At 43.5% G+C, this 27109-nt stretch overlaps 1 protein-coding gene across 1 annotated transcript in view; it reads left to right on the top strand.

Moving 5' to 3' along the window:
* The window catches only part of LOC134983632 (oocyte zinc finger protein XlCOF6-like), a 33313-nt gene extending 6552 nt beyond the window's left edge, over positions 1–26761 (top strand). Inside the window, exons 2-4 of the mRNA XM_063949308.1 lie at positions 12598–12771; positions 20404–20512; positions 21959–26761. Coding sequence (XP_063805378.1) covers positions 12613–12771; positions 20404–20512; positions 21959–24153 — 2463 coding nt within the window. The 5' untranslated portion in view covers positions 12598–12612 and the 3' untranslated portion in view covers positions 24154–26761. The remainder of the gene's footprint in view (positions 1–12597; positions 12772–20403; positions 20513–21958) is intronic.
* The last annotated feature ends 348 nt before the right edge of the window (positions 26762–27109 follow it).

Here is a 27109-nt window from a genome sequence, read left to right as displayed (position 1 = left end):
TAAAAGGGGTACTGCATATACAGCCTCCTTTTGTGCCTCCAGTGGCACCTTGAGATCTCAATGTAGTTTTTGGGTTCCAAAAGTCACATTGGTTTGAACCACTTAAATCTGTGGAGTTAAAATATCTCACATGGAAAGTGGTCATGCTGTTGGCCCTGGCCTGGGCCAGGCGCGTGTCAGAATTGGCGGCTTTATCCTGTAAAAGCCCTTATCTGATTTTCCATTCGGACAGGGCGGAATTGAGGACTCGTCCTCAGTTTCTCCCTAAGGTGGTTTCAGCGTTTCACCTGAACCGACCTATTGTGGTATAAAAATAGGAGTATAGCGCCACGTGTGAGGGAAAACAACACCTGGAAATAAAAATATATGTTTATATGTAAAAAAACACTCCCTTATAAATAAAAAGGGTGTCAGCCGTCCCCTAAAAAGTTTTTCAGCATTGGTAAGATGCTGGATAGGTTTAAAATGAATATAGGTGGATAGGGGTACTGGCGACCAGCTGGTGTTTATAAATACCAAAAATATTTAGCGGACTAGGGTGATGTATATGGTGGACTGGATTAAGAAAAAATCTTTTTTTGGTAAAAGAGAAATAAAATTTTATTTTGTCAATATTAAAAATAATGATTTTTCACACTTGCTTTCTAAAAAATATACATATAAAACCGATTCCTCTACAAATAAAAAATGTATTAAAACGGATTATATAGTAAAAAGCAGTTATAAAAATCAGTTATAAAAATATTAAGACATAAAGTAGAAAAAGCTTGAATGAGAAGTTATTAAAAAACAGCTTAGCTTAAGATGGAGGGTCATACAGGAGATCCCAACGCGTTTCGTCTGTCTGACTTCATCAGGGGGTAGTAGCAGAATGATCAGAGTGGGCTTAAATACCCACTGATAAGGAGTTAATAGCTATGACATCATTTCCTGTCAATTAGTATTGAGGAGGTGTATTGTAAATATAATGCACATATATAGCATAAAAACATATATGGAGCAGTGTTGAGTAGGGCATGGAGAGGCTACCCATGACTTTATATAAAAAAACGAGTAGTAAAACTTATTAAAAACAGTGTTGTATACATTTTGTATTGCGGATGCGCACTTCCGCCCCACTTCCGGTCTCGGCGGCCTTACAGTGCGCATGCGCAGACGCCTCACTTCCGGTCATAATATTTTTATAACTGATTTTTATAACTGCTTTTTACTATATAATCCGTTTTAATACATTTTTTATTTGTAGAGGAATCGGTTTTATATGTATATTTTTTTAGAAAGCAAGTGTGAAAAATCATTATTTTTAATATTGACAAAATAAAATGTTATTTCTCTTTTACCAAAAAAAGATTTTTTCTTAATCCAGTCCACCATATACATCACCCTAGTCCGCTAAATATTTTTGGTATTTATAAACACCAACCTATTGTGGTGCCTGCGGCTACTAGGGACTTGGAGGACTCCAAGTTGCTAGACGTTATCAGGGCCCTGAAAATATATGTTTCCAGGACGGCTGGAGTCAGAAAATCTGACTCGCTGTTTATCCTGTATGCACCCAACAAGCTGGGTGCTCCTGCTTCTAAGCAGACTATTGCTCGTTGGATTTGTAGTACAATTCAGCTTGCACATTCTGTGGCAGGCCTGCCACAGCCAAAAATCTGTAAATGCCCACTCCACAAGGAAGATGGGCTCATCTTGGGCGGCTGCCCGAGGGGTCTTGGCTTTACAACTTTGCCGAGCAGCTACTTGGTCAGGAGCAAATACGTTTGTAAAATTCTACAAAATTGATACCCTGGCTGAGGAGGACCTGGAGTTCTCTCATTTGGTGCTGCAGAGTCATCCGCACTCTCCCGCCCGTTTGGGAGCTTTGGTATAATCCCCATGGTCCTTACGGAGTCCCCAGCATCCACTTAGGACGTTAGAGAAAATAAGAATTTACTTACCGATAATTCTATTTCTCGTAGTCCGTAGTGGATGCTGGGCGCCCATCCCAAGTGCGGATTGTCTGCAATACTGGTACATAGTTATTGTTACCAAAAAATCGGGTTATTGCTGTAGTGAGCCATCTTTTCTAGAGGCTCCTCTGTTATCATGCTGTTAACTGGGTTTAGATCACGAGTTGTACGGTGTGATTGGTGTGGCTGGTATGAGTCTTACCCGGGATTCAAAATCCTTCCTTATTGTGTACGCTCGTCCGGGCACAGTATCCTAACTGAGGCTTGGAGGAGGGTCATAGGGGGAGGAGCCAGTGCACACCAGGTAGTTCTAAAGCTTTACTTTTGTGCCCAGTCTCCTGCGGAGCCGCTATTCCCCATGGTCCTTACGGAGTCCCCAGCATCCACTACGGACTACGAGAAATAGAATTATCGGTAAGTAAATTCTTATTTTTTTCACACCAGCATCGGGCTCCACTAGCTGGACAGATAATGCCACAGCCGGGGGTCACTTTTATACAGTGCCCTGCGGCCGTGGCATTAAATATCCAACTAATCACCCCTGGCCGGGGTATCCTGGGGGAGTGGGGACCCCTTCAATCAAGGGGTCCCCCCCCCCAGCCACCCAAAGGCCAGGGGTGAAGCCCGAGGCTGTCTGTCCCCCCCCATCCAAGGGCTGCGGATGGGAGGCTGATAGCCTTGAGTAAAATGACAAGAATATTGTTTTTCCAGAAGAACTACAAGTCCCAGCAAGCCTCCCCCGCAAGCTGGTACTTGGAGAACCACAAGTACCAGCATGCGGGAGAAAAACGGGCCCGCTGGTACCTGTAGTACTACTGGGAAAAAAATACCCAAATAAAAACAGGACACAGACACCGTGACAGTAAAACTTTATTACACACTGCCGACACACACATACTGACCTATGTTCACACGCCGACATCGGTCCTCTTCTCCATGTAGAATCCACGGATACCTGAAAAGAAAAGATCAATATACTCACCTCAGCCAGGGTCCAGAGATAAATCCACGTACTTGGCAAAAAAAGAAAACGGACACACGGACCACCGGACTGAAAGGGGTCCCATGCTGACACATGAGACCCCTTACCCCGAATGCCGGGACACCACGTGACTCCTGTCACTGAAGTCCCTTCAGCCAATCAGGAAGCGCTACTTCCGTGGCGCTCACCTGATTGGCTGTGCGCTGTCTGTGCTGTGACAGCGCATCGCACAGCTCCGTCCATTATATTCAATGGTGGGAACTTTGCGGCTAGCGGTGAGGTCACCCGCCGGTCAGCGGCTGACCGCGGGTAACCCCACCGCTGACTGCAAAGTTCCCACCATTGAAACTAATGGACGGAGCTGTGCGATGCGCTGTCACAGCACAGACAGCGCACAGCCAATCAGGTGAGCGCCACGGAAGTAGCGCTTCCTGATTGGCTGAAGGGACTTCAGTGACAGGAGTCACGTGGTGTCCCGGTATTCGGGGTAAGGGGTCTCATGTGTCAGCATGGGACCCCTTTCAGTCCGGTGGTCCGTGTGTCCGTTTTCTTTTTTTGCCAAGTCCGTGGATTTATCTCTGGACCCTGGCTGAGGTGAGTATATTGATCTTTTCTTTTCAGGCATCCGTGGATTCTACATGGAGAAGAGGACCGATGTCGGCGTGTGAACATAGGTAAGTATGTGTGTGTCGGCAGTGTGTAATAAAGTTTTACTGTCACGGTGTCTGTGTCCTGTTTTTATTTGAGTATTTTTTTTCCAGTAGAACTACAGGTACCAGCGGGCCCGTTTTTATCCCGCATGCTGGTACTTGTGGTTCCCAAGTACCAGCTTGCGGGGGAGGCTTGCTGGGACTTGTAGTTCTTCTGGAAAAACAATATTCTTGTCATTTTACTCTAGGCTATCAGCCTCCCATCCGCAGCCATTGGATGGGGGGGACAGCCTCGGGCTTCACCCCTGGCCCTTGGGTGGCTGGGGGGGGGGGACCCCTTGATTGAAGGGGTCCCCACTCCCCCAGGGTACCCGGCCAGGGGTGACTAGTTGGATATTTAATGCCACGGCCGCAGGGCACTGCATAAAAGTGACCCCCGGCTGTGGCATTATCTGTCCAGCTAGTGGAGCCCGATGCTGGTGTAAAAAATACGGGGGACCCCTACTCTTTTTGTCCCCCGTATTTTTTTGCACCAGGCGCAGAGCCCGGTGCTGGTTTTAAAAATACGGGGGATCCCTGCCCAATTTCCCCCCTGCATTTTTGGAACCAGGACCAGCTTGAAGAGCCAGAGGCTGGTTATGCTTTGGAGGGGGGACCCCACGCCATTTTTTTTTCGTGTTTTTCACGTTTTTTTAAATCGCGGCAAAATCCGGCAAATCGGCCGTTTTTCGCCCACGGGACTGTCGAATCCGTTTTTCATTGAATATGGTGAATTCCGGCAGCCACCTGCCGGAATTCACCTGTCGAATTGTGTCGAATTTAAAAACGGCGATAATTTTTGGCGATTCGCCGTGAATTGCATATACCCCTATAGAGCAGACATTCCCAACCTCGGTCCTCAAGGCACACTAACAGTACATGTTTTAGTGATATCCAGGCCTCAGCACAGATGGTTAAATCCAAAATAACTGAGGTACTAATTAAGATCAGTGTGTATCAGGTGTGTGACCTGTGCATAGTGATCAGGTGTGTGACCTGTGCATAGTGATCAGGGGTGTGACCTGTGCATAGTGATCAGAGCCGGCCCTACCCAATATTATGCCCTAGGCAAGATTTTGGCTGGTGCCCCCTAGCACCAACGCTAGTTCCTCCTCTAACCCTGCACCCCTTTCCCAGCACCATCACCCCTCACCTATACCAGTCCTTATTTTGGTTTTCCTACCCCCTGTAATTTAAATAAGAACAGTGTGCACATTCAGCGCACAGCCCAAAAAGGTATGTGTTCTTGCTGGGAAGGGGCATGGCAACACAATAGAACCCCCAATTCAAATTATGCCACACAGTACTGCAACTTTGTTCACAATTTATCATGCGATAGTATCCCTTATTCACATTACATCACGAAGTTGTACCACTTTACCTTATATACGTTACTCCTCAACAGTAGTGCCCCTCATTCACATAACATCATACTGAATTGCTCCTTATTCACATTACACCACACCATATTGCTCTTTGTTATCATTACACCATGCCATATTGCTCCTTATTCACATTACACCATGCCATATTGCTCCTTATTCACATTACACCATAACATATTGCTCTTTATTATCATTACACCACACCATATTGCTCCTTCTTCACATTACACCACACCATATTGCTCCTTATTCACATTACACCATAACATATTGCTCCTTATTCACATTACACCATAACATATTGCTCTTTATTATCACTACACCACACCATGTTGCTCCTTATTCACATTACACCATAACATATTGCTCTTTATTCACATTAGACCACACACTAGTGCCCTTTCTATACACATTTGCTGCACATTATTAATACATTATACACATTAAACCCATAATGACCCTTACACATATGCTGAACACTATTGCACAACCAACCCACACACACAGCACTCACACGGCCGCTAACACTGTGACCTCTGCCTCTGCTTGGATACATAAATCTTACACCATGCAGCAGGAGATGCCTGGCGCGAGTCAACTGGTAGCTCTGCTAACTTCAGGTGCCTGTTTTTGATGAAAATGCATCTTATTTGCATTGTTATGTGGCTAGGAAGCACAAGCAGCTTCTCCTGATTAAAATGATATGCGGCATGCCTATATACTGTGTGTGACACTGGCTGTATCTGCACACGAAATGCTACACACATACTATAGGCATGCCGCATATCATTTTAATCAGCAGAAGCTGCTTGTGCCCCTACGCATACCAGATGCCCTAGGCAATTGCCTAGTTTGCCTATACCTAGGGCCGGCTCTGATAGTGATCAGGGGTGTGACCTGTGCATAGTGATCAGGGGTGTGACCTGTGCATAGTGATCAGGGGTGTGACCTGTGCATAGTGATCAGGGGTGTGACCTGTGCATAGTGATCAGGGGTGTGACCTGTGCATAGTGATCAGGGGTGTGACCTGTGCATAGTGATCAGGGGTGTGACCTGTGCATAGTGATCAGGGGTGTGACCTGTGCATAGTGATCAGGGGTGTGACCTGTGCATAGTGATCAGGGGTGTGACCTGTGCATAGTGATCAGGGGTGTGACCTGTGCATAGTGATCAGGGGTGTGACCTGTGCATAGTGATCAGTGTGTATCAGGGGTGTGATATCAGGGCATACCTCCCAACTGTCCCGATTTTGGCGGCACAGTCCCGTTTTTCACGGTCTGTCCCGCTGTCCAACCCGCGGGTCGCAGTGTCCCGCGGGTGGGGGGGCAGTTGGGAGATCCCCCCCTGTCACTCGCTGCTCTGAGGAGAGCAGCGGTGAATAGATGCTGTGCGCATGCGCACAGCGTCTATTCACGGCAGAGATGGACAGGGGGCATGACCAGCAGCTCACAGCGCTGTTCATGCCCCCATAATGATAAACGGGGGCGTGGCTTGCGAGCGCAGCACTTGCCACGCCCCCTTTCGTTAGGTCACGCCCCCCAAAAATCGGGATGTTGTCCCTCTTCCAGAGATGTGAAAGTTGGGAGGTATGTCAGGGTGTGACCTGTGCATAGGGATCGGTGTTTATCAGGGGTGTGACCTGTGCATAGGGATCGGTGTGTATCAGGGGTGTGACCTGTGCATAGGGATCGGTGTATATCAGGGGTGTGACCTGTGCATAGGGATCGGTGTATATCAGGGGTGTGACCTGTGCATAGGGATCGGTGTGTATCAGGGGTGTGACCTGTGCATAGGGATCGGTGTGTATCAGGGGTGTGACCTGTGCATAGGGATCGGTGTGTATCAGGGGTGTGACCCGTGCATAGGGAGCAGTGTGGATCAGGGGTGTGACCCGTGCATAGGGAGCAGTGTGGATCAGGGGTGTGACCCGTGCATAGGGAGCAGTGTGGATCAGGGGTGTGACCCGTGCATAGGGAGCAGTGTGGATCAGGGGTGTGACCCGTGCATAGGGAGCAGTGTGGATCAGGGGTGTGACCCGTGCATAGGGAGCAGTGTGGATCAGGGGTGTGACCCGTGCATAGGGAGCAGTGTGCATCAGGGGTGTGAGCTGTGTATAGGGATTAGTGTGCATCAGGGGTGTGAGTGTGCATCAGGGGTGTGAGCTGTGTATAGGGATTAGTGTGCATCAGGGGTGTGATATCCATGTGACCTGTCTCTCAGGGAAAAGAGGGTTTAATGGTTACTCATACCCCTGTCAGACCGCACAGATAACTCGGTAAGACTCGGCATATTGCTGGGTCGACATGGGGCAGCATGCGGTATGAAAGCGCCATAGCTGAAATCCCGGGTCGCCTGACCCGGCAATTCAACCCGGGAATAAAGCCGTGTTATTCCCGGGTTGAATACCAGGTCTATGGCAGCGTAAACGGGCTCCTGGGTCAATGGGACCCATTCACTACAACTGGGAGAGGCGGTGCCCCCCGCCGCTATGGCAACCGGAAGCCTGCGGTAGCGTCCAATGATGGATCCCACCCGTGAAGGACCCGTTTTCAATTCCCGGGTGGGATCCGGCATTGGCGGTGTGAAAGGGGTATCAGTGTTTTCCTTTTTGTATATGTTACATGTGTTCTGTAATATTTATTATAATTTTATATTTATTCCTAGACAAGTGAAGAACCAAAGAGTTTCAATAGAAAGTCCTGTATATATTACGGATCACTGAGGATGGACAAGGACAGGAGTCATGTGACTGAGAGGATACTTAAAGTGGGCACACACTAGGCGAAGTGCTAGTCCAAATTGATCAGCATGCACGGCCGATAGAGAGGGTCGGTAACTACCCACGGGGCTGCGCGTTTCTCGTTGGCGGCGGCATACACACTGGCCAAAATGGTAAACGGCATCGCTCAGGAAGGGGGAAAATGAGCGACGTTGTTTCGTTTCTCGGCAAGTGTGTATGCACCTTAATAGCCCTTTTACACCGCCGACATATAACACGGTTTATTGCACATGAAGGTGCATAACCCGGGTTGTTGCTCGGTGTAAAAGGGCTGAGTTGGAATAATCCGTGTCGAGTGACCCGGTATTCCATCTCGGGTAGTTTGCAGGGTTGAAGACATGTTCAACCCTGCAAACTGTGCCGTGTATACGGGAGCCAGGTCGCACCGACCCGGCTTCCCGTTTACAGAGAATGTACGGGCGGCGCTTGGAAATCATGTAATCTCCAAGCGCCGCCCCCACCGCGTCATTGGCTACGTTACCAACCCGGCAATAAGCTGGGTAGGAGACGGCAGTGTGAAAGGGGCTGACACGGGTCACAGTCGGGTAGCACGCATGTCAGGCTCCCGGCTATGACCCATGATTTCAGTATAAAAGATATAAATCACACCCTAGAGATAATCTACCTGTTGGAGGTGACGGTCTGGGAGTGTCACTGTGACATCACCTATTTCTGTAGTAATATAGTAATAATTGCTTTACCGGGGAGGCGAGGGGGACCTGGGAGCATCAGTGATGTCACCTATACCTATAGTAATAATACAGGGGCATGACTGGGGAGGTGAGGAGGATCTGGGAGTGTCACAGTGACATCACTTATATCTATAGTAATAATACAGGGGCATGACTGGGGAGGTAAGGTGGATCTGGGAGTATCACATTTGGATGGTACAGGTGTCATTCAATAGGGTGTCTGATGTAGATGTGCAATAAGATCATTGAATTTTGTTATCTTTTTTTTTTTTTTTTTTTTTTTTTTAATACCTACAATGAAAATTTAGACAACAATTGACCGATGGTCAAAATACCAACATTTTAAATGTCGACACGGTCAAAATACCCACAGTTAAAATGTCAACAGGTCAAAAAGTCGACATAAGTTTTTCATATATTTTTTTTGTGTGTACATGGACACCATATAAGTGTACCGTGTCCCCTCGAATGGCTCGCTGCGCTCACCATGCTTCAGCCACAGTGCCTTGCTGCACTTGGCACACTATTCTATTCCCCCTCCAGGGAACACTATTCTATTCCCCCTCCAGGGAACACTATTATATTCCCCAACCAGCTCCACTGGTATGGTAAAGTATGAACAAGTCGGTTTCGATGAAAAACTCATGTTGACTTTTTGACCTTGTTGGGATTTTGATTGTAGGTAAATGGACTGCATCCCTGAAACAGGACACTGTGTTTCTGATCTCGCAGATCTCACCCCCACGTGACCCCAACCTTGAGGTACAGGGACATATACCGAAACGGATTTCTATACTAGGAGTTTGCTTTTGGATGTAACCGGCAATATTATTTTTGATAACTTTTTTTTCAAGATCTTTATAGAAACAAATTTATAACATTTTTAAATACATCTGGCTTGTTTTATGTCGTTATAAAATGTAGAGATTTAGCTTTTTAGGAATTCCACAGGGCAGTATTTGTGAATGCTGGCATCGATATCCTTTACCAATAATACTCTAAATAATTTTACCTTATACTATAAGTTTATATGAATTTCTTCTTGTTTCCTCCTATTTATTTATATTTGATTACTTGTTAACAGCTCCAAAGGGCTAATTCAGTAAGGATCGCTGATGCAATCCTTACAGCATTTCCCCGATGTTTGCACAGGACCCGTTCTGAGCATGTGCAGAACTGGTCCTGCAATCGCAGCACAGATATGCGAACGTCTCTGCCTGATTGACAGGCAGAGGCATTCGTTGGGAGGGGTGGCAGGTGTTCGGGAAAACGGAGACGTGGTGCCCCTGTGTTTCGGGAGTGGCGAGGCTATAGACTGCGTTGCGAGATGCAGTTTCCTTGGCCTTGCAAGCTGCCCTGCGACGGTAAGCCTGAGAGAGCTCAAGCTTACTCAGTCTGTTGTCGTAGATGAACATCGTGACTGTGAGGATACTGGGTGACCTGGGGTTCAGTGATCACACAGTGGAGGGGGTTACAATGAAAGCAACGTAATCTTTATTCAGGGATACCCAGAAATCCAGTGAACAGCGAGCAGGATTATACTAATAAAGTCCACTCTGCGTTCAGCAAAGTCCTTGCCAGCTGCTGTATATCTCTTCCAGGTCCGGGCAGCAATGACAGCTGTAGCAGGGTACCCAGAGTGGCTGATCACTGATGACACTGAGAGGGGGCGACACCCCAACCTATAGTGAGTCTAGCTGTGTACCCTCACCGCCACACAACACAGTCTCTTTCTCCCAGCAACTTCCTGACTCCCACAATTCTCTCTGGCTCGTTCTTTCTATCGCCTCATTTCTGATTGGTGGAACATGTTGTCCGTCTTTCCAGAGGGGAAGGAGGAGGGTTTTTCTGAAAGAAACTGCCTGCTTCTGGCATACTTCCTGTGTGTGACTTCTGCAGACTGAGGGCTTCAATTTAAGAACACAGATCTTGGGCTAGGGATGGCCATTGGTGGGGTGTCCATCGATGGTACACAAACCATATATGGTGATCCATCAGTGGTTTGCACCACTCGATGGCCACCACTGAAAGGTGCTGGCTGGTCCACTGACCAATAAAAAAACAGGGGCGGGCTTAGCGGGTGTCAGGGGCGGAACTATGCTCCGTGTCTAAGCACCACATAAAAAAATATGTATTTGGTTATACCTTTCCATCGATGGAGGGAAAACATTTGGTTCACCCCCATCGATGGCAAAAGTATTCTACATCGGCCATAAGCCATTTATGATTTTTGAACCGATGGTTGATGGCCATCCCTATCTTGGCCATAGGATTAACTCTTTCTTTTCTATCATGCAGGCAATTCCTAGAGCTCCCTTTCCCTTGCCTCCTCACAGTGACCATCATTTATCTGAAATGCGATCCCATTGCAAATGCAGGGATGAGGTAGATTGCACCTCCTCCTCTATTTGCATTGCTAAGGACTGCAATTGCCAAGCTGCTTGCATATGCAATCCTTAGCAATTAGGCTCTGAGCCCACACTATACAGTGCATCCAGAAAGTATTCACAGCGCTACACTTTTTCCACATTTTGTTATGTTACAGCCTTATTCCAAACTGGAATAAATTAATTCTTCCCCTCAAAATTCTACATACAATACCCCATAATGACAAAGTGAAAAAAGTGTTTGAGATTTTTTGCAAATTTATTAAAAATAAAAAACTAAGAAATCACATGTACATAAGTATTCACAGCCTTTGCTCAATACTTTGTTGATTCAGCAATTACAGCCTCAAGTCTTTTTGAATATGATGCCACAAGCTTGGCACACCTGTCCCTGTAGGGATGGTATTGGCCTGATGATGAGCAGTGCCTGGTGTTCCTCCAACATAATGCTTGGCATTCATGCTAAAAAGTTCAATCTTTGTCTCCTCAGACCAGAGAATTTTGTTTCTCGTGGTCTGAGAGTCCTTCAGGTGCATTTTAGCAAACTCCAGGCAGGCTTCCATGTGCTTTTTACTAAGGAGTGGCTTCAGTCTGTCCACTATACCATATAGGCCTGATTGTTGGATTGCTGCAGAGATGGTTGTTCTTCTGGAAGGTTCTCCTCTCTCCACAGAGGAATTCTGTAGCTCTGACAGAGTGCTGGTTCTTGGTCTTCTCCCTCACTAGGGCCCTTCTCCCCTGATTGCTCAGTTTAGATGGCCAGCCAGCTCTAGGAAGAGTCCTGGTGGTTCCGAACTTCTTCCATTTACAGATGATGGAGGCCACTGTGCTCATTGGGATCTTCAAAGCAGCAGATATTTTTCTGTACCCATCCCCAGATTTGTGCCTCGAGACAATCCTATCTCTGAGGTCTACAGACCATTCCTTTGACTTCATGCTTGGTTTGTACTCAGACATGCACTGTCAAGTGTGGAACCTTATATAGACAGATGTGTGCCTTTCCAAATCTTGTCCAATCAACTGATTTTACCACAGGTGGACTCAAATTAAGCTGTAAAAACATCTCAAGGATGATAAGTGGAATCAGGATGCACTTGAGCTCAATTTTGAACTTCATGGCAAAGGCTGTGAATATTTATGTACATGTGACTTCTAAGTTTTTTATTTTTAATAAATTCGCAAAAATCTCAACTTTTTTCACGTTGTCATTATTGGGTATTGTGTGTAGAATTTTGAGGCTTTTGGAATAAGGCTGTAACATGGCAAAATGTGGAAAAAGTGAAGCGCTGTGAATACTTTCTGGATGCTCTGTACATAGCGTTTTATAGTGACCTTAACATGTTTCCAACTTGGGTCTTTTATAAAGTGTATTCTTGCCATGATCCTCTGTGTCCTGGGTCACATGATGGCATTTGTTCTCACTGTTGTACTTTCTGCTCTGCTTCCATCTTCTCACATGCACAGCTGTAACCAGGCAGCAGGGAGACGCTCTCAGATATAGTATCAGTGCCTCACTGGAGTTGGAATTTATTACATTACTCACATTATGCCATTTTCTTATTGTCACTGAAATAAAGACGTCAGAACTGCAGAAGAGATGCTATATACTCTGTTTTCCAGTATATAGGGGATTGTTATGAGACTTTCTTTTGTAAAACACTTCAATAAACAGCCCTATTTAGGTGGAGTCTGATTTACCGTTTTATTCATGTCTTCCCCAATACACAGGATTACACAATAGTGATGAAAACATCCAGTAGCCATTCCCATGGTTCAGGAGGACTGAACAGGACCCAGAGACCCATCACGGTGCATCCACCTCACTCACTGAAAGATGAGAGACACAATGACCAGAAAATCCTGAAACTCAACAACCAGATCATTCATCTGCTGACTGGAGAGGTGACTGCTGGGAATGGGACATTATACAGTAACACCAAGGGATGTGTCTGGAGAGGTGACTGCTGGGAATGGGACATTATACAGTAACACCAGGGGATGTGTCTGGGTGATGACTGGAGAAGTGACTGCTGGGAATGGGGCATTATACAGTAACTCCAGGGGGATGCGGTTATGTTACCGGCATTCAGGATCCTGGTGGTCAAGATTCCTACGCCGTGTCCTCAACACTTATAGAGTGGGAAAAGAAACTGTGGCAAGTGCAGTGAGTCACCATGCCCGCAGCAAGCCTGCAAGGGCTCCGTTGCGCTTACCACCCTGTCGGCATCTTGGCAGCAGGGATCCCGGCGCTGGTATGCTAAGTGCCAGGATCCCTACTGCTGGTCACGCCTACCCAACCCCACCAGGGGATGTGTCTGGGTGATAACTGTATCATTGTGTGTGTCAGATTCCTATAAGGTGTGAGGACGTCACGGTCTATTTCTCCATGGAGGAGTGGGAGTATATAGAGGAACACTGGGGTCTGTACAAGGACGTGATGATGGAGAATCACCGGCCCCTCACATCACTGGGTAAGAGGAGACTGTCATCTCTTGTACAGGGAATAGAAACTGGGTGTGGTTCATTAGGTCGACATGAGTCTTTTTTACTTCTTTTGGTGTTGTTTTCTTCGAAAAGTGACAGGGAACCCCAATTAGTGCACCGTGTTTGCTCGCCATGCTTCGGGCAAGGTGCCTCGCTGCGCTCCACACAGTTTACCGTTCCCAATTGTAGTCCCCGTGGATTAAGTATGGGGGGAAAAAATTGTGAAAAACTCATGTTGACTTTTCCCATGTCGACCTAAGGACCATGTCAACCTAGTGATCATGTTGACCTAATGCATGTCGACCCAATGTATGTTGACCTAACTCATGTCGACCTATTTACCGCCATCCAGAGCAACTATGGGGGTCACCTAGATACACATCACCTGATAATCCCATATATACAATGTACACAGTCACTCTGTCTCCTACAGATGGGGCCAGTAACAGGATACCCCAGAGAGATGTCCCCGTCCTCTTTATTCCCAGGATTATACAGAGGAGAATCACAGTGTCCCACAGGAGGGTCAGGTAGATGAGTGTTCCAGGTGGAATAGGATTCTCCAGATACACGGAGATAAAGAAAGCAGGCAAAAACGGCATTTCAAAATTGATGCTTTATTCAATATATAATAAGCAGTCCATCAAATGCATTTGGCTACAGATGGTGCTTCACACGATTTGTACAAGTGGTTGTGGTACCCAGGGCCTCATCCTCACTTCCAGGCTGGATACAATCAGGTTCTGGTATCTGCAGGTTGACTGGTTGTGCTGCAAACCACACCAACATCATATGCAACTTGTGTGTCCGAGTCTTTCAGTTTTTATACCACAGGGAGCAAAGCCTGGATACTATGCACATGTAAGGTAAACACATGTTCTTTATGCATATAATTGGCTAAAGCATCTTTTTAGCAGTTACTAAGGGAACTCCACAGCCAGTACAATCATCAGTGGAATGGAAAAATGTTGAGTTAACCCCAGACAGCAACATGGGACTTTCCAATCCGGTCTGCATAACTCACTGAGCAATGCATAAATGTATTCAAGCAAATATATAATCAATGGAAGCTTGCACACCATTTTGGTCCCCCTACCATACAAACCACCCTTACTTTTATGGGTTGGCGGTCTGAAAAGTTCTTTCTCCTCATGAGAACCCCTGCTTCGTATGGGCGTAAGCCTTGCAGTTTCAACAGTTTTGCAGAGATGTGAAATAAACAGTAAAATAACTTTGAGACAAATATAGCAAAGCACTAAAACATCAAACCACAACTCAACGTATGGGAAAGACCTGAAAACCATCCTCCAATGTCTGAAAACCAATCGGCAGGTTTTAGCCACTTAAACAAACTTTATAATGTTGTTTGGCAAAGATGTCTCCGCCAAACGTTCATACAACGCTCTCTCTTTGGTGAGCCTTGTCTTCCAATGCATCAGCAGCTGCAGCCACCCAAATGGTGAGGACCACTCCTAAGAACATTGGATATCAGGATAAAAGTCCACAGGCCCCTGCTTGGTTTGGAGCCCAGCAAGTTGTAGAGAGCCATCTGTGAGTCCTGGGGTATAGCCTGTGTGATGGAACATAGGATTAGTATCACCTTCCAGCAACAAATAACATGTCTGTCTCAACCCAGCTGTAATAACTTATCCCTTCAATTTTTGTGCTATGTACACAGTGTTTGGCATAATCAACAGGGAGCCTATAGCTTCCCCTTGTGCCAGTTCCACCTTAGCATGTGAGATGTCCCATTGTACCTCTGTAAATGGTGAGCATAAGGTAATGGCGGGTTGGCAATTGACATTTAACTGTAGCCATATGTACCAAGAAGCAGTGTATGGAGGCCTAGGGTTTGGGGTTTTGAGAAGCCTCTCAAGATGAAATGTCCCCTACTATTGCCCTCTCACTTAAACAACACTTCGCCTCCTGAAGGACTTTATCCTAATCCCTCAAAGTGTTCATATGTTCAATCAACATGGCAGCTTGAGTATAATAGGGAATGTGGTACAACCAGTAAACCACCCCCCTCCCCCTTCCCCAAATACTAAGCTGCCCAGTTTTTGACTTGCTTGCCAGGGGAGTGTGTTCCATTATCTGACTGGATCTCTTCTGTTGTCTCATATTGTAGCTGCAAGTCTTCCGACATTTTCATTACAGCTTGTTGGTCAGCACTTGCAGATGGTTGTGCGACATGCACCCAAGAATAGATGTCCAGTGCAGCAGTATTGCCCCTCACCATGTCCAGTGAGCATAGGGTAAATTAAATCATTCTGCCACACCTGTCCTGCATGTTCACCATATCTCCAGTCGGCTTCTTACGGTAATTCACCAGTTGACAAGTTTCATACTTTTTCCATTATTTTTCTGCCCATCTGTTGTGTCATTGGGATACCTTTCCTTTCTTCTCCCAAATTTATACAGTTCTGTTTTCTCTTGTGAGGTGCCCTCCACTGTTCTATCTTGCACACCAGGGTTTCTGCAATGTCATTTCCTTCTAGCCCAGTGTGGGCATTGACAGGTCCCACAGTCCATCAATGACACTGGTTCCAGGTCTCATTCCACGGCTTGGTTCCTCCTCAGATGACTGTTATGTACATTCCAGTTCTGCTGCCAGGTGGGCATCCATGAGGATAGGTCTTGGAAAACTGCCCAGCTGTCAGTATAGATGATGACGGGGCCTTCTTCCAGCAGCATCATCACATCTATTGATTCAGCATACTGGCTCAAATTTCCTCCCATCTCATGAAGCATTTCTTGTGTAGTTGGCTGGTAGGCTGCTAGTTGAGTCTTCTCCAGTGGAGTGTACCCGATCTGGTGAGAATTACTCAGAATCTGATGGGTATCTTCTTTTCTCCACTTTGTGTGCTCTTCTGCCATAGACCCCAGGACATGTGGTGTGACCGTCACATCCAGGAAGAATGGCCGATCCACCAAGGAAGTGGACCAGGGTATTAAGTGCCTGGATGACTTGTTTTGCAGCTTGAAATGCATCTTTTTGGTCAGCTGTCCACATGAATTCAGCTATCTTTCTGGTCATGTTGGTGTAGTGGCTGCATGCCTCTCTGAACACCCTACTTGGATGAACTCTTTTATGGTCTGTGTTCTTTCTACATGACCACTGTGGATGCAGTACGGCTTCAGGTTTACTGGTTCTGCTGGTGGGGGCTATGGAAACTAATTTCCATTTGGCATTCCCTCTAACCCCCAGTTTCACTGCAATTGTAAAGGCTTTTACAGAACAGCCAAACATATAAGTGCCGGATGGCGTGTCTATGGACTGCTCCTTCAGGACAGTCATGCCAATTAAATTGTCTGCTAACTCAGAGACCAACACTTTAGCATGGAACCATGGGCAGTGCCCAATATGCAATCTGCAGTGAACCCAGACTGCCCATGGCTGTCTACCTCCTAAACCGTCAACTGCTACTTAGGTGGTTGTGTCATGATGTGAATGTAGTTGGAAGCATAGAGATATCTATCCCTGTTCTTCACCAGGGCTGTACTTTATGTGACTGTACGGTTCGCTCCCCTCTGCCCTGTGCAATTTATATATGGGCATCAGTCCGTAGCTTTCATGGCACAGATGTCATACTTGATTACCTCCTTTGGTGGGTGTGCTGCCAGGGACTTGTTTTCCTATGAGAGGATAAGGTTTGACTCCTTCCAGGGGGTGGTGAGTGCTTGTGTATACCCACTCTTGGCTGGCTCCCCTTCTCCCCACCCAGTGTCCCATAAGGCTTTCTTTGCTTCCTCATAGGATGAGGGACGTGGAGCAGGCGGGATGGATGGAATGAATCTCTCGCTCACTTCCTCATCAATGTCACTCTTAACAAGGTGCTTGGAGCTGAAACAAGGTTCTCTCCCTTTTGTGGCTCCTACAGTACTTGCTGCTGCTTTAAATGAATCTTGTTGAGACATACTACTTATTTTTTCCTTTGAAACCCCCGCATTCATTTTGTCTAAAAACATTTGTTTCCTGGATGTTTTGTAATGTACTGGTTTGCCTGACTGCTGTGTAACTTGTCTCTGTTGTGTATGGCAATTGTTACCCAGATCAACTCTTCCTCCTGAAGCTGCCAGTAGTCCCAGACCCAAAGACCCACACACATAGCCCACTATCTTTGGTACTGTCTGATCAGTGTCTACTGACAGTGTTCTGAATAGTGGTATCATGTATACTACTACCCCGGGGGGGGGGGACCTTTCTGCATAAATTTCTCTTGGCAGACTCTGCATTCAAAAGTATGGAGCATTTTTACTAAAAGTCGATTTGGGTCAATGTTGATCGATTTTTGGTCTATCTTTGATGGATTTTGTATTTCAGGGCACAATCACACATTTACTCTGATGATTTTTTAAATCCTTTAAAAAAATAAAATCATATGTTAGTAAATGGTATTTAGGGGTATATTTACTATAATCGATCAGGGTGGATGTTCGTTGATTTTTGTTTTTCAGGGTCTAAATTCCACATTTGCGAAGATGATTTATTTTTATTTTTTTTAAACCATGTCAAAAATCGTCCGTTAGTAAATGTGTGATTTAAGTCCTTAAACATAAAATTTACCAAAATCCACTTATAATAAATATACCCACATGTGTTTAACTTTGAATTGTTCTGTCAGTGTAAATGCACATCTCAACATCTGACTCTGCTGCAGCTCTCCTCCTGTGTGTATCTCACTGTATGCTGTTTGTGGGGTTCTGGTATGAATGGTCGACCACTATTGGTCGACATTGGCATGGTCAACATGGACAAAATGTCAACACATGAAAATGGTCGACACGTGAAAAGGTCAACATGAGGTTTTGTTTTTTTTTACTTTTCGGTGTCGTTTTTTTGCGTAAAGTGACAGGGAACCCCAATTAGTGCGCTCGGCACAGATTACCATTCCCAATCATAGTCAACACGTGGATCGTAAAGTATGGAAAAGTTCCACAAAATATTTTTTTTTTAAACATTGTGTCGACCTTTTCATGTGTCAACCTTTTCATGTGTCGACCATGTGTCCATGTTGACTATGTCGACCAATAGTGGTATCCACCATTTGGTGGACACCAGCCCCCTTACTTCCTCTCTTACACAGCACAATACAGTTGTTTCATCAGGTAGCTCGCTAGTCTCTTCAGCATACTCGGGGGCAGATGTATTAACCTGGAGAAGGCATAAGGAAGTGATAAACCAGTGATATGTGCAAGGTGATAAATGCACCAGCCAATCGGCTCCAATATGTAAATTAACAGTTAGCAGCTGATTGGCTGGTGCCTTTATCACCTTGCACATATCACTGGCTTATCACTTCCTTATGCCTTCTCCAGGTTAATACATCTGCCCCTCAAACTCCTAGTTTGATGTATCTTCAACCTATTTAAATCTGGTTTTACAATCAAAATCATGCACTTTAACCACCTTTTTATCTCTCTCTTATTCAAAGTATTATCTACAACATATGATTCTGGCTGCTGCTTAGTATCAGAGTTGAGATTTATAACATTCTGTACTGTGTGTCAACTTCCTCATTTCCTGCACATCGAGCTGCTTGTCTTGTTCAGTGGGAATTATGGTTGTGGCTTTCTCATAGCTACATACAGATGCAGATAAATTGGTGTTTTCAACATCTAGTATAAATCTACTAGCATTTGCACCATGCACAGGCTGAAAATCCTTCACAACCTTCCTACTCAGCATGTGTCGGCAGTGGTTGACTGACTGTAACAAGCCACCAAGGTTTCTCACACTTAATCTTACATTTAGAATCAGAACCACTTTAACATTCTCTTTAAAAAAAAAAGAAAAAAGAAAAAAGCCATGTCTGCTTTTTAACTCCTTGTATCCCACTTCAAACACCATTAATGTTCCAGGTGGAACTGGATTCTTTGGATACACAGGGTTAAAGAAAGCATACAAAATAGTATATCCATTCAAATATGCTTTATAATAATAATAATAATAATAATAATAATAATAATAATAATTTATTATTAAGCGGTAACAATGGGGTTTAGGGTCTCGCCAAATACTAAGTGACTGTCACAAGGGAAACAGTGGGTATTGGACTGCACACCCTATTTTTAAACATAATTAGTCAGAATAATGTTAAACTCATACAATTAACATGGAGCATAAGTGAATATCTTAGCAAACATTTGGCCATATATGTGGGCCCATCTACCAACGTTCAGGTGAACTTCATTAGATGGGTCCCTAACATCTCTTACACTAACACACTATGGGGGTCATTCCGCAGCTCCTGTGGCTGGCCGGCAGTTAAATGTTGCCGGGGGCCGCAGCGGCTGCATGAGACGTCACGCTGCCGCGGCCCGCCCCCCCAATGGTCTGGCCATGCCTGCGTTGGCCAGACCGCTCCCCCTAAACAGCGGCTTAACGCCGCCGTTCAGCCCCCTCCCGCCCAGTGACCGCCTCTGTCTCAGAGGCGATCGCTAGGCAACGAAAGCTGCCATGCGCCGGCACACTGCGGCACATGCGCAGTTCCGACCCGATCGCTGCGACAAACTGCAGTGAGCGATCGGGTCGGAATGACCCCCCCTATATACATGTATCCAGGTCCTTTAAATAGAGCCCATTCTTGTATGTAGTCAGAAATGTAGGAACGTGTGACTTTCTCCTGTCACTATAGGCCTGGTGCTGAGGTGCGAGTAAAGCAAAAAATAACAAGTAACTGCACCTTGGCTAAACCATACTGCACTCCAGGTGGGGAAGTTATAAAATGTGCAGATGGATTTGGATTTGGGAGGAGTGTGTCCAATCTCAAATCTAAATTTCTGTGTAAAATGAAAGCTGCCCAGTATTTGTGAGCTTCATGCAAAAGCAGCCAGTATTTACCTCACATACATGTATTTGTCCCCTTTATAGTGCAGCATGGTTTGTCCAGGTGAAAAGTTATTTTCTCCCAGCTCATAATCAGGCCCTATGTGAGGTGTACTGTACAGCAGGTGTGTGCGTGTCTAATACACTGATATTATACTGTTTCATCTCAAGTATTGACATCAGAAATTATTATTATCTTTTTTATTGTCTGATTTAATTAGGGGGAAGACCTGACTAATACGATAAATTATCTAGATGGAGAACAAGGGATGCCTGTGATGGATAATCAACAGTGTAAGGAGGAGGAAATCCCTACAGATATCAGCACAAGTGAGTAATAAACACTAATTACAGAAAAGAGTCACATATTCTCCTTGCTCAGTCACTACAGCAATCTTTTATCCTACACCCTCCTCTGTCACTACAGACTAATGAGGGAAGTGTATCTGTCCAGTGGAGGACTATTGAGCCATCAGCTCCTATTATACTCCTGCTCTCCCCTTCACATCATGTCACTGTGTGTTACCAGCCCAGAGATCTGACCAGTCTCCTCCCCACACTCTCTGGTGTATCTCATACATCCGGAGACATCAGCCCCTATTATACTCCTGCTATCCCCCTCACATCATGTCACTGTGTGTTACCAGCCCAGAGATCTGAACAGTCTCCTCCCCACACTCTCTGGTGTATCTCATACATCAGGAGTCATCAGCCCCTATTATACTCCTGCTCTCCCCTTCACATCATGTCACTGTGTGTTACCAGCCCAGAGATCTGACCAGTTTCCTCCCCACACTCTCTGGTGTATCTCATACATCAGGAGCCATCAGCCCCTATTATACTCCTGCTTTCCTCCTCACATCATGTCACTGTGTGTTACCAGCCCAGATATATAACCAGTCTCCTCCCCACACACTCTGGTGTATCTTTTACATCAGGAGCCATCAGCCCTATTTCTGCTCTTCCCTATCAGTGTTTTATCTACAATGACTCGTTAGCCCAATTTAGCATGACTATGGTGGGGCTACTCTGACTGAGGATGACTAGAGGACTATATAGAGGCTGCTGTTGCTACATATATATATATAACCACCTGGAGAATTTTGTGTAGTGCAGATGCAGTTACTGCCCACGGGTTTCCGTGTTTGTGTGAGGGCAGTCTAGATGGATATTGTGGGTTAGCAACGACACTGGCTAATAAGCCTCTTTGTTTTGTGATGATGGCTAGGGAATGTTACCTATCAATGTCTGCATTATGGGGGGAGGGGGAGATATCCATTGGTGATGTGCCATCTGCCTGTTCTTGTTTGTGCTATGGCATGTGCTGATAATGTGATTGTGGTACAGACAATATTTTATCCAGGTATCGTCTAATATATTGTTTGTACATTTGTAATTGTAACAATGTGGTTATAGTATGCAAGTGCAAATTAAACAACTAGACCTCTTTTATAATAGTAACATGGTGGTGTAGTGGTTAGCATTGCTGTTTCATGGCACTGAAGTCATGAGTTCAATTCCCTGCCAAGGTGCAAGGAATTTGTATGCGTTTCCTCCAACCCTCCAAAAATCAGAATGGTAGGTAATTTGCTTCAGACACAAATTAACCTGTGTGTGTTTGTTTGTGTCTACATGTTGTAGGAAATATAGATTGTAGTCTCCACTAAGCTAGGAAATCATGTGAATTACTAAATATTCTTTGTAAAGCGCAGCGTAATTTGTGTGGGTTCTATAAAGATCTGTGAATAATAATACGGTTTATTATATTTCCATCAGATGGATGCAAAAGCAGGAATTACTTGGAGGGCGATCTCATCTTGTCTGCTGGTATTAAAAACATCACACAACATTATCCAAGAGACAATCCTGTTACACTAAATATATATCCTGTATCTCACAGTACAGATCCATCTGATCCCTCTAATCCTGAGGTCTGTTCTAATTCCTCAGCTTTTGTTACAAATAGTGCAGCTCATATCGGTGATAAAATATTTCCCTGTTTTGAGTGTGGGAAATGTTTTATATGTAAATCGCTTTTTGTTGCACAACAGAGAAGTCACACTGGTGAGAAGCCATTTCCATGCTCTGAGTGTGGGAAATGTTTTGCAAATAAACCGGCTTTTGTTACACATCAGAGATGTCACACAGATGAGAAACCATATTCTTGCTGTGAGAATGGGAAATGTTTTGCACACAAATCAGCTATTGTTACACATCGGAGAACTCTCACAGGTGAGAAATCACTTCTATTCTCTGAGTGTGAGAATTGTTTTATACAGAAATCAGATTGTTATAAACACCAGAGAAGTTACAAAGGTGAGAAATCGTGTCCATGCTGTCAGTGTGGGAAAAGTTTTGCACAAAAATCAGATCTTGTTAAACATCAGAGAGGTCACAAGGGTGAGAAACCATTTCCATGCTCTGATGGTGAGAAACGTTTTGCACAAAAATCAAATCTTGATAAACATCAGAGAACTCGCACATTTTCATGCTCTGATGGTGGGAAATGTTTTACTCAGAAATCTGCTATTGTTACACATCAGAGAACTCGCACAGGTGAGAAACCATTTCCATGCTCTGATTGTGGGAAATGTTTTACACAGAAATCATGTCTTGATAAACATCAGAGAACTCACACAGGTGAGAGGCCATTTCCATGCTCTGAGTGTGGGAAATGTTTTGCAAATAAATCGGCTTTTGTTGCAAATCAGAGACGTCACACAGATGAGAAACCATATTCTTGCTGTGAGTGTGAGAAATGTTTTACACAAAAATCAGATTTTTGTAAACACCAAATTACTCACAAAGGTGAAAAATCATTTCCATGCTGTCAGTGTGGGAAAAGCGTTGCACAAAAGTCAAATCTGGTTAAACATCAGAGAAGTCACACAGGTGAGAGGCCATTTCCATGTTCTGATGGTGGGAAATGTTTTACACAGAAATCAGCTATTGTTACACCTCAGAAAACTCGCACAGGTGAGAAATCCTTTCCATGCTCTGATTGTGGGAAATGTTTTACACAGAAATCAAATCTTATTACACATCAGAGGACTCACACAGGTGCAAAATCCTTTCCATGCTCTGATTGTGAGAAATGTTTTACACAGAAATCAAGTCTTGATAAACATCAGAGATCTCACACAGGTGAGAGATCATTTCCATGCTCTGAGTGTGGGAAATGTTTTGCAAATAAATCTGCTCTTATTACACATCAGAGATGTCATACAGATGAGAAACATTATTCTTGCTCTGAGTGTGGGAAATGTTTTGCACACAAATCAGCTATTGTTACACATCAGAGAGCTCACACAGGGGAGAAATCATTTTCATGCTCTGAGTGTGGACAATGTTTTACATGTAAATCACTTCTTGTTACACATCAGAGAAGTCACACTGGTGAGAGACCATTTCCATGCTCTGATAGTGGGAAATGTTTTACACAGAAATCAGCACTTTTTAGACATCAGAAAACTCACACAGGTGAGAAATCGTTTCCATGCTCTGAGTGTGAGAAATGTTTTACACAAAAATCTGATCTTGTTAAACATCAGAGAAGTCATACAGGTGAGAAACCATTTCCATGCTATCAGTGTGGGAAAGGTTTTACACAGACATTGGCTCTTTTTAGACATCAGAAAACTCACACAGGTGAGAAATCGTTTCCATGCTCTGAGTGTGAGAAATGTTTTACACAAAAATCTGATCTTGTTAAACATCAGAGAAGTCATACAGGTGAGAAACCATTTCCATGCTATCAGTGTGGGAAAGGTTTTACACAGACATTGGCTCTTTTTAGACATCAGAAAACTCACACAGGTGAGAAATCGTTTCCATGCTCTGAGTGTGGGAAATGTTTTGCACAAAAATCAAATCTTGTTAAACATCAGAGAAGTCACACAGGTGAGAAATCAGTTTCTTACTGTGAGTGTGGGAAATGTTTTACACAGAAATCACATCTTGTTGCAGATTAGAGAAGTCACTCCGGTGAGAAACCATTTCCATGTTCTCAGTTTGGGAGAAGTTTTCCACATAAATTGAATCTTGTTAGACATAAGAAATCACACAGGATATAAGCATGACTATGAGCTGATGCAAAATAGGTTTGCAGCAACATTCCAGTCAGACAGTATTTTAACACTTTAAGTTAACAATCGGCAAATAATTGGAATATGTATCATTAATATAAGACTGTAATAGATCATTTAGGTGAAATTTATTTATTTTTTCTTTATAGTATTGGATATCAGCACCACTCCCCACAGTAATTGCAGACCACAATGTTGTTATATAGGGTCTAGTAAGTACAACATATTTTTGTGCTTGTCCACAAAGTTATCCGTTAAAATCAATATCAATTAATTGAGAGAGAATTAAGAAAAAAAAACTAATATTTTATAGCATATAATATGATTAGCATATCCCAAAAAGTAGGAGGTGCTGTCGTTGACAATTACAAACTGTTAACAAAGCGAGAAGAAAAGGGTCGTCAAAAACTGATGCACTTTAGTAAAAATTTATTTTTATTATATTAATTTAAAAGTTAAAGTAGCTCCTTGTATTAAAAATGCATAGAATAAGTTTTGAAAAGCTTGTAAATAGTGTATGAAAGAAAACTATGGCACAGTGATGGCACAAATTACCTTTATTAGTATACTTTTATGACTGTTTACTTAATGTGAAATTAATTATTGTTTATAATATGTACTTACATTCTTTAAAATATAACTTTGGGTACATTAGAGACTACATAAATTGTAACACCCCAGGTATAATTTACAATTTGGAATGCCTGTGTGGTAAATTTACTAAGGTGGGAGATTTTTAGAACTGGTGATGTTGCCCATAGCAACCAATCAGATTATATCTATTATCTGCTAGAAGCAGCTAGATAAATGGTAAGTAGAATCTGATTGGTTGCCATGGGCGACATCACCAGTTCTAAAAAATCTCCCACCTTAGTAAATTTACCCCTGTGTTGGAAAGACTAGACCTTTAAAAAAAAAAAATCCTGGAGTTTGTGGGAAATGCTAGGACAGATCAACAGAGAATGAGACCTCTAACTGTTTGCAAAGCACATTTTTGAAATATTATCATGATGATCCTAAGAGACTTGGGGGTCTATTTACTAAGCTTTGGATGGAGATAAAGTCGCTGGAGATAAATGACCAGCCAATCGGCTCCTAACTGTCATTTTTCAAACACAGCCTGTGGCATAGCAGTTAGAAGCTGATTGGCTGGTACTTTATCTCCAGCCAAGGCTTAGTAAATAGACCCCATAGTGTTTGGCATGGAAAGAGTTGCCCTAAACATCAGAGGGGGAGAATGTTTTTATTAAGAGATTCCAGTAATCTTTCAGAATTGGAGACCACGATTTCCCTTATATGGCTACTTAATTATATTTTAAGAGTTTTTGTGATTCTTATTTTCTTTTGGGTTTTTACGGTGTCATTTTTTGAGGTTTACACTATATTGGTGTTTAAATTATGTCACATTGAGTTTTTCTCACATGCACATTTTTTATGAATGATCACATTTAAATACATCACTAGCTATCTTTGTATTCAATATTTTACACACTGTTTTTTTAATCTCTATATATTTTTTCAATAATTTTTTCACTTTATAATGTCACATTTAAAAAAAATTATCCTAATACGGGTCACGTTTTGATTTTGGCTTTATTTTCTTTTTGTTTTTACACATTCTTATTTACACGTTTTGTAATACGTAACACTTGACTATTGGTCAATCCTAATTATTTTTACTTTTGTTGGCCATATTCACATATTGATTATATAATTTTCTATTTTATGATCACTTTTTTTATATTAAAGATGTTTATTCTATTTTTAATTTCTTATTATTTAGATATTTCTGCTTTAGATGCCTTTAAAGGATATTAAGATGGCAAGGGAATTACTTATATGGATTAGTCTCTGGATCTTCTATATATCTTTTGATTGGGTCTGACGATATATACAATATAGGATGTTAGATTTACCTTACAGGATTCAGAGCAAGGATATAATGTCGGGGATGCATTGAGCTAGCCTGCTAAAATGTGAATTGTACTTAATTTTGATTGGACAGAAGTGATCTGAAACGTGGTACTTGGTGATACGGTAGTTTACAAACACTTAGTTACACAAAAACAGATCTCACAAGACGTCCTTGAGAAAGCTTACTGTGAAACGTGCGCCAGTCTATAGTGACTGCAGGGTTGCTTTACTTGTGACCGGAACCAATGTTTATATGATGATTGATGAGACACAGGTTTCAGCTAGTGACAGATTAGACTGTGGGCGTAGCCTGCTAGGGAGAGCAATTTAGTGATTATCAGTGTGCAATCCAGCTAATTGAGACTTAATGGTGTTGGCAATTTGGAGCACTGTGATTGCTGGAATACTTTATGCTTGCCAATACAATTTATATAGAGTCTGTCAATGTTTCCTCACAAATTGTGGAATATGCTGCCATTTTATTCATAAATGTATGTGTATATTGTTAAAAGAACATATCAAATATGATGTGACAGGATGAATTATGTACTCAGTCAATAAACACAAAATTGAACATATAGTTTATATAGTAAACCATTTTAATACATAGAAGGATATGCACAGTAATGCAGTAATTATTAATATGCTATTAAGTTCCAACCAGGGTTAATAAATAGTAGAACAACCATCAACATTATATGCACCTACTTTTTATGTTATGGGTATTCAATCAAGGTGGAGTGTTTAAATATGATGTAGCGGCTTGATAGGATACCACACATTTCAAGATACCTGTCCCTCCACTATGAAATGAAATGTATCACCTTATACCCTTGATGTTGATTAAAGTATAGCACATAAATTATCCCTGAATGTTATTAATGATGACTGAATAAAGGCAAGGTGTCCTCAACTTGCTATAGTGTGA

The sequence above is a fragment of the Pseudophryne corroboree genome (genome assembly GCF_028390025.1).
Source record: "Pseudophryne corroboree isolate aPseCor3 chromosome 3 unlocalized genomic scaffold, aPseCor3.hap2 SUPER_3_unloc_2, whole genome shotgun sequence".
Lineage (NCBI taxonomy): Eukaryota > Metazoa > Chordata > Amphibia > Anura > Myobatrachidae > Pseudophryne > Pseudophryne corroboree.
This window is presented reverse-complemented; position numbering and strand designations above follow the sequence as displayed.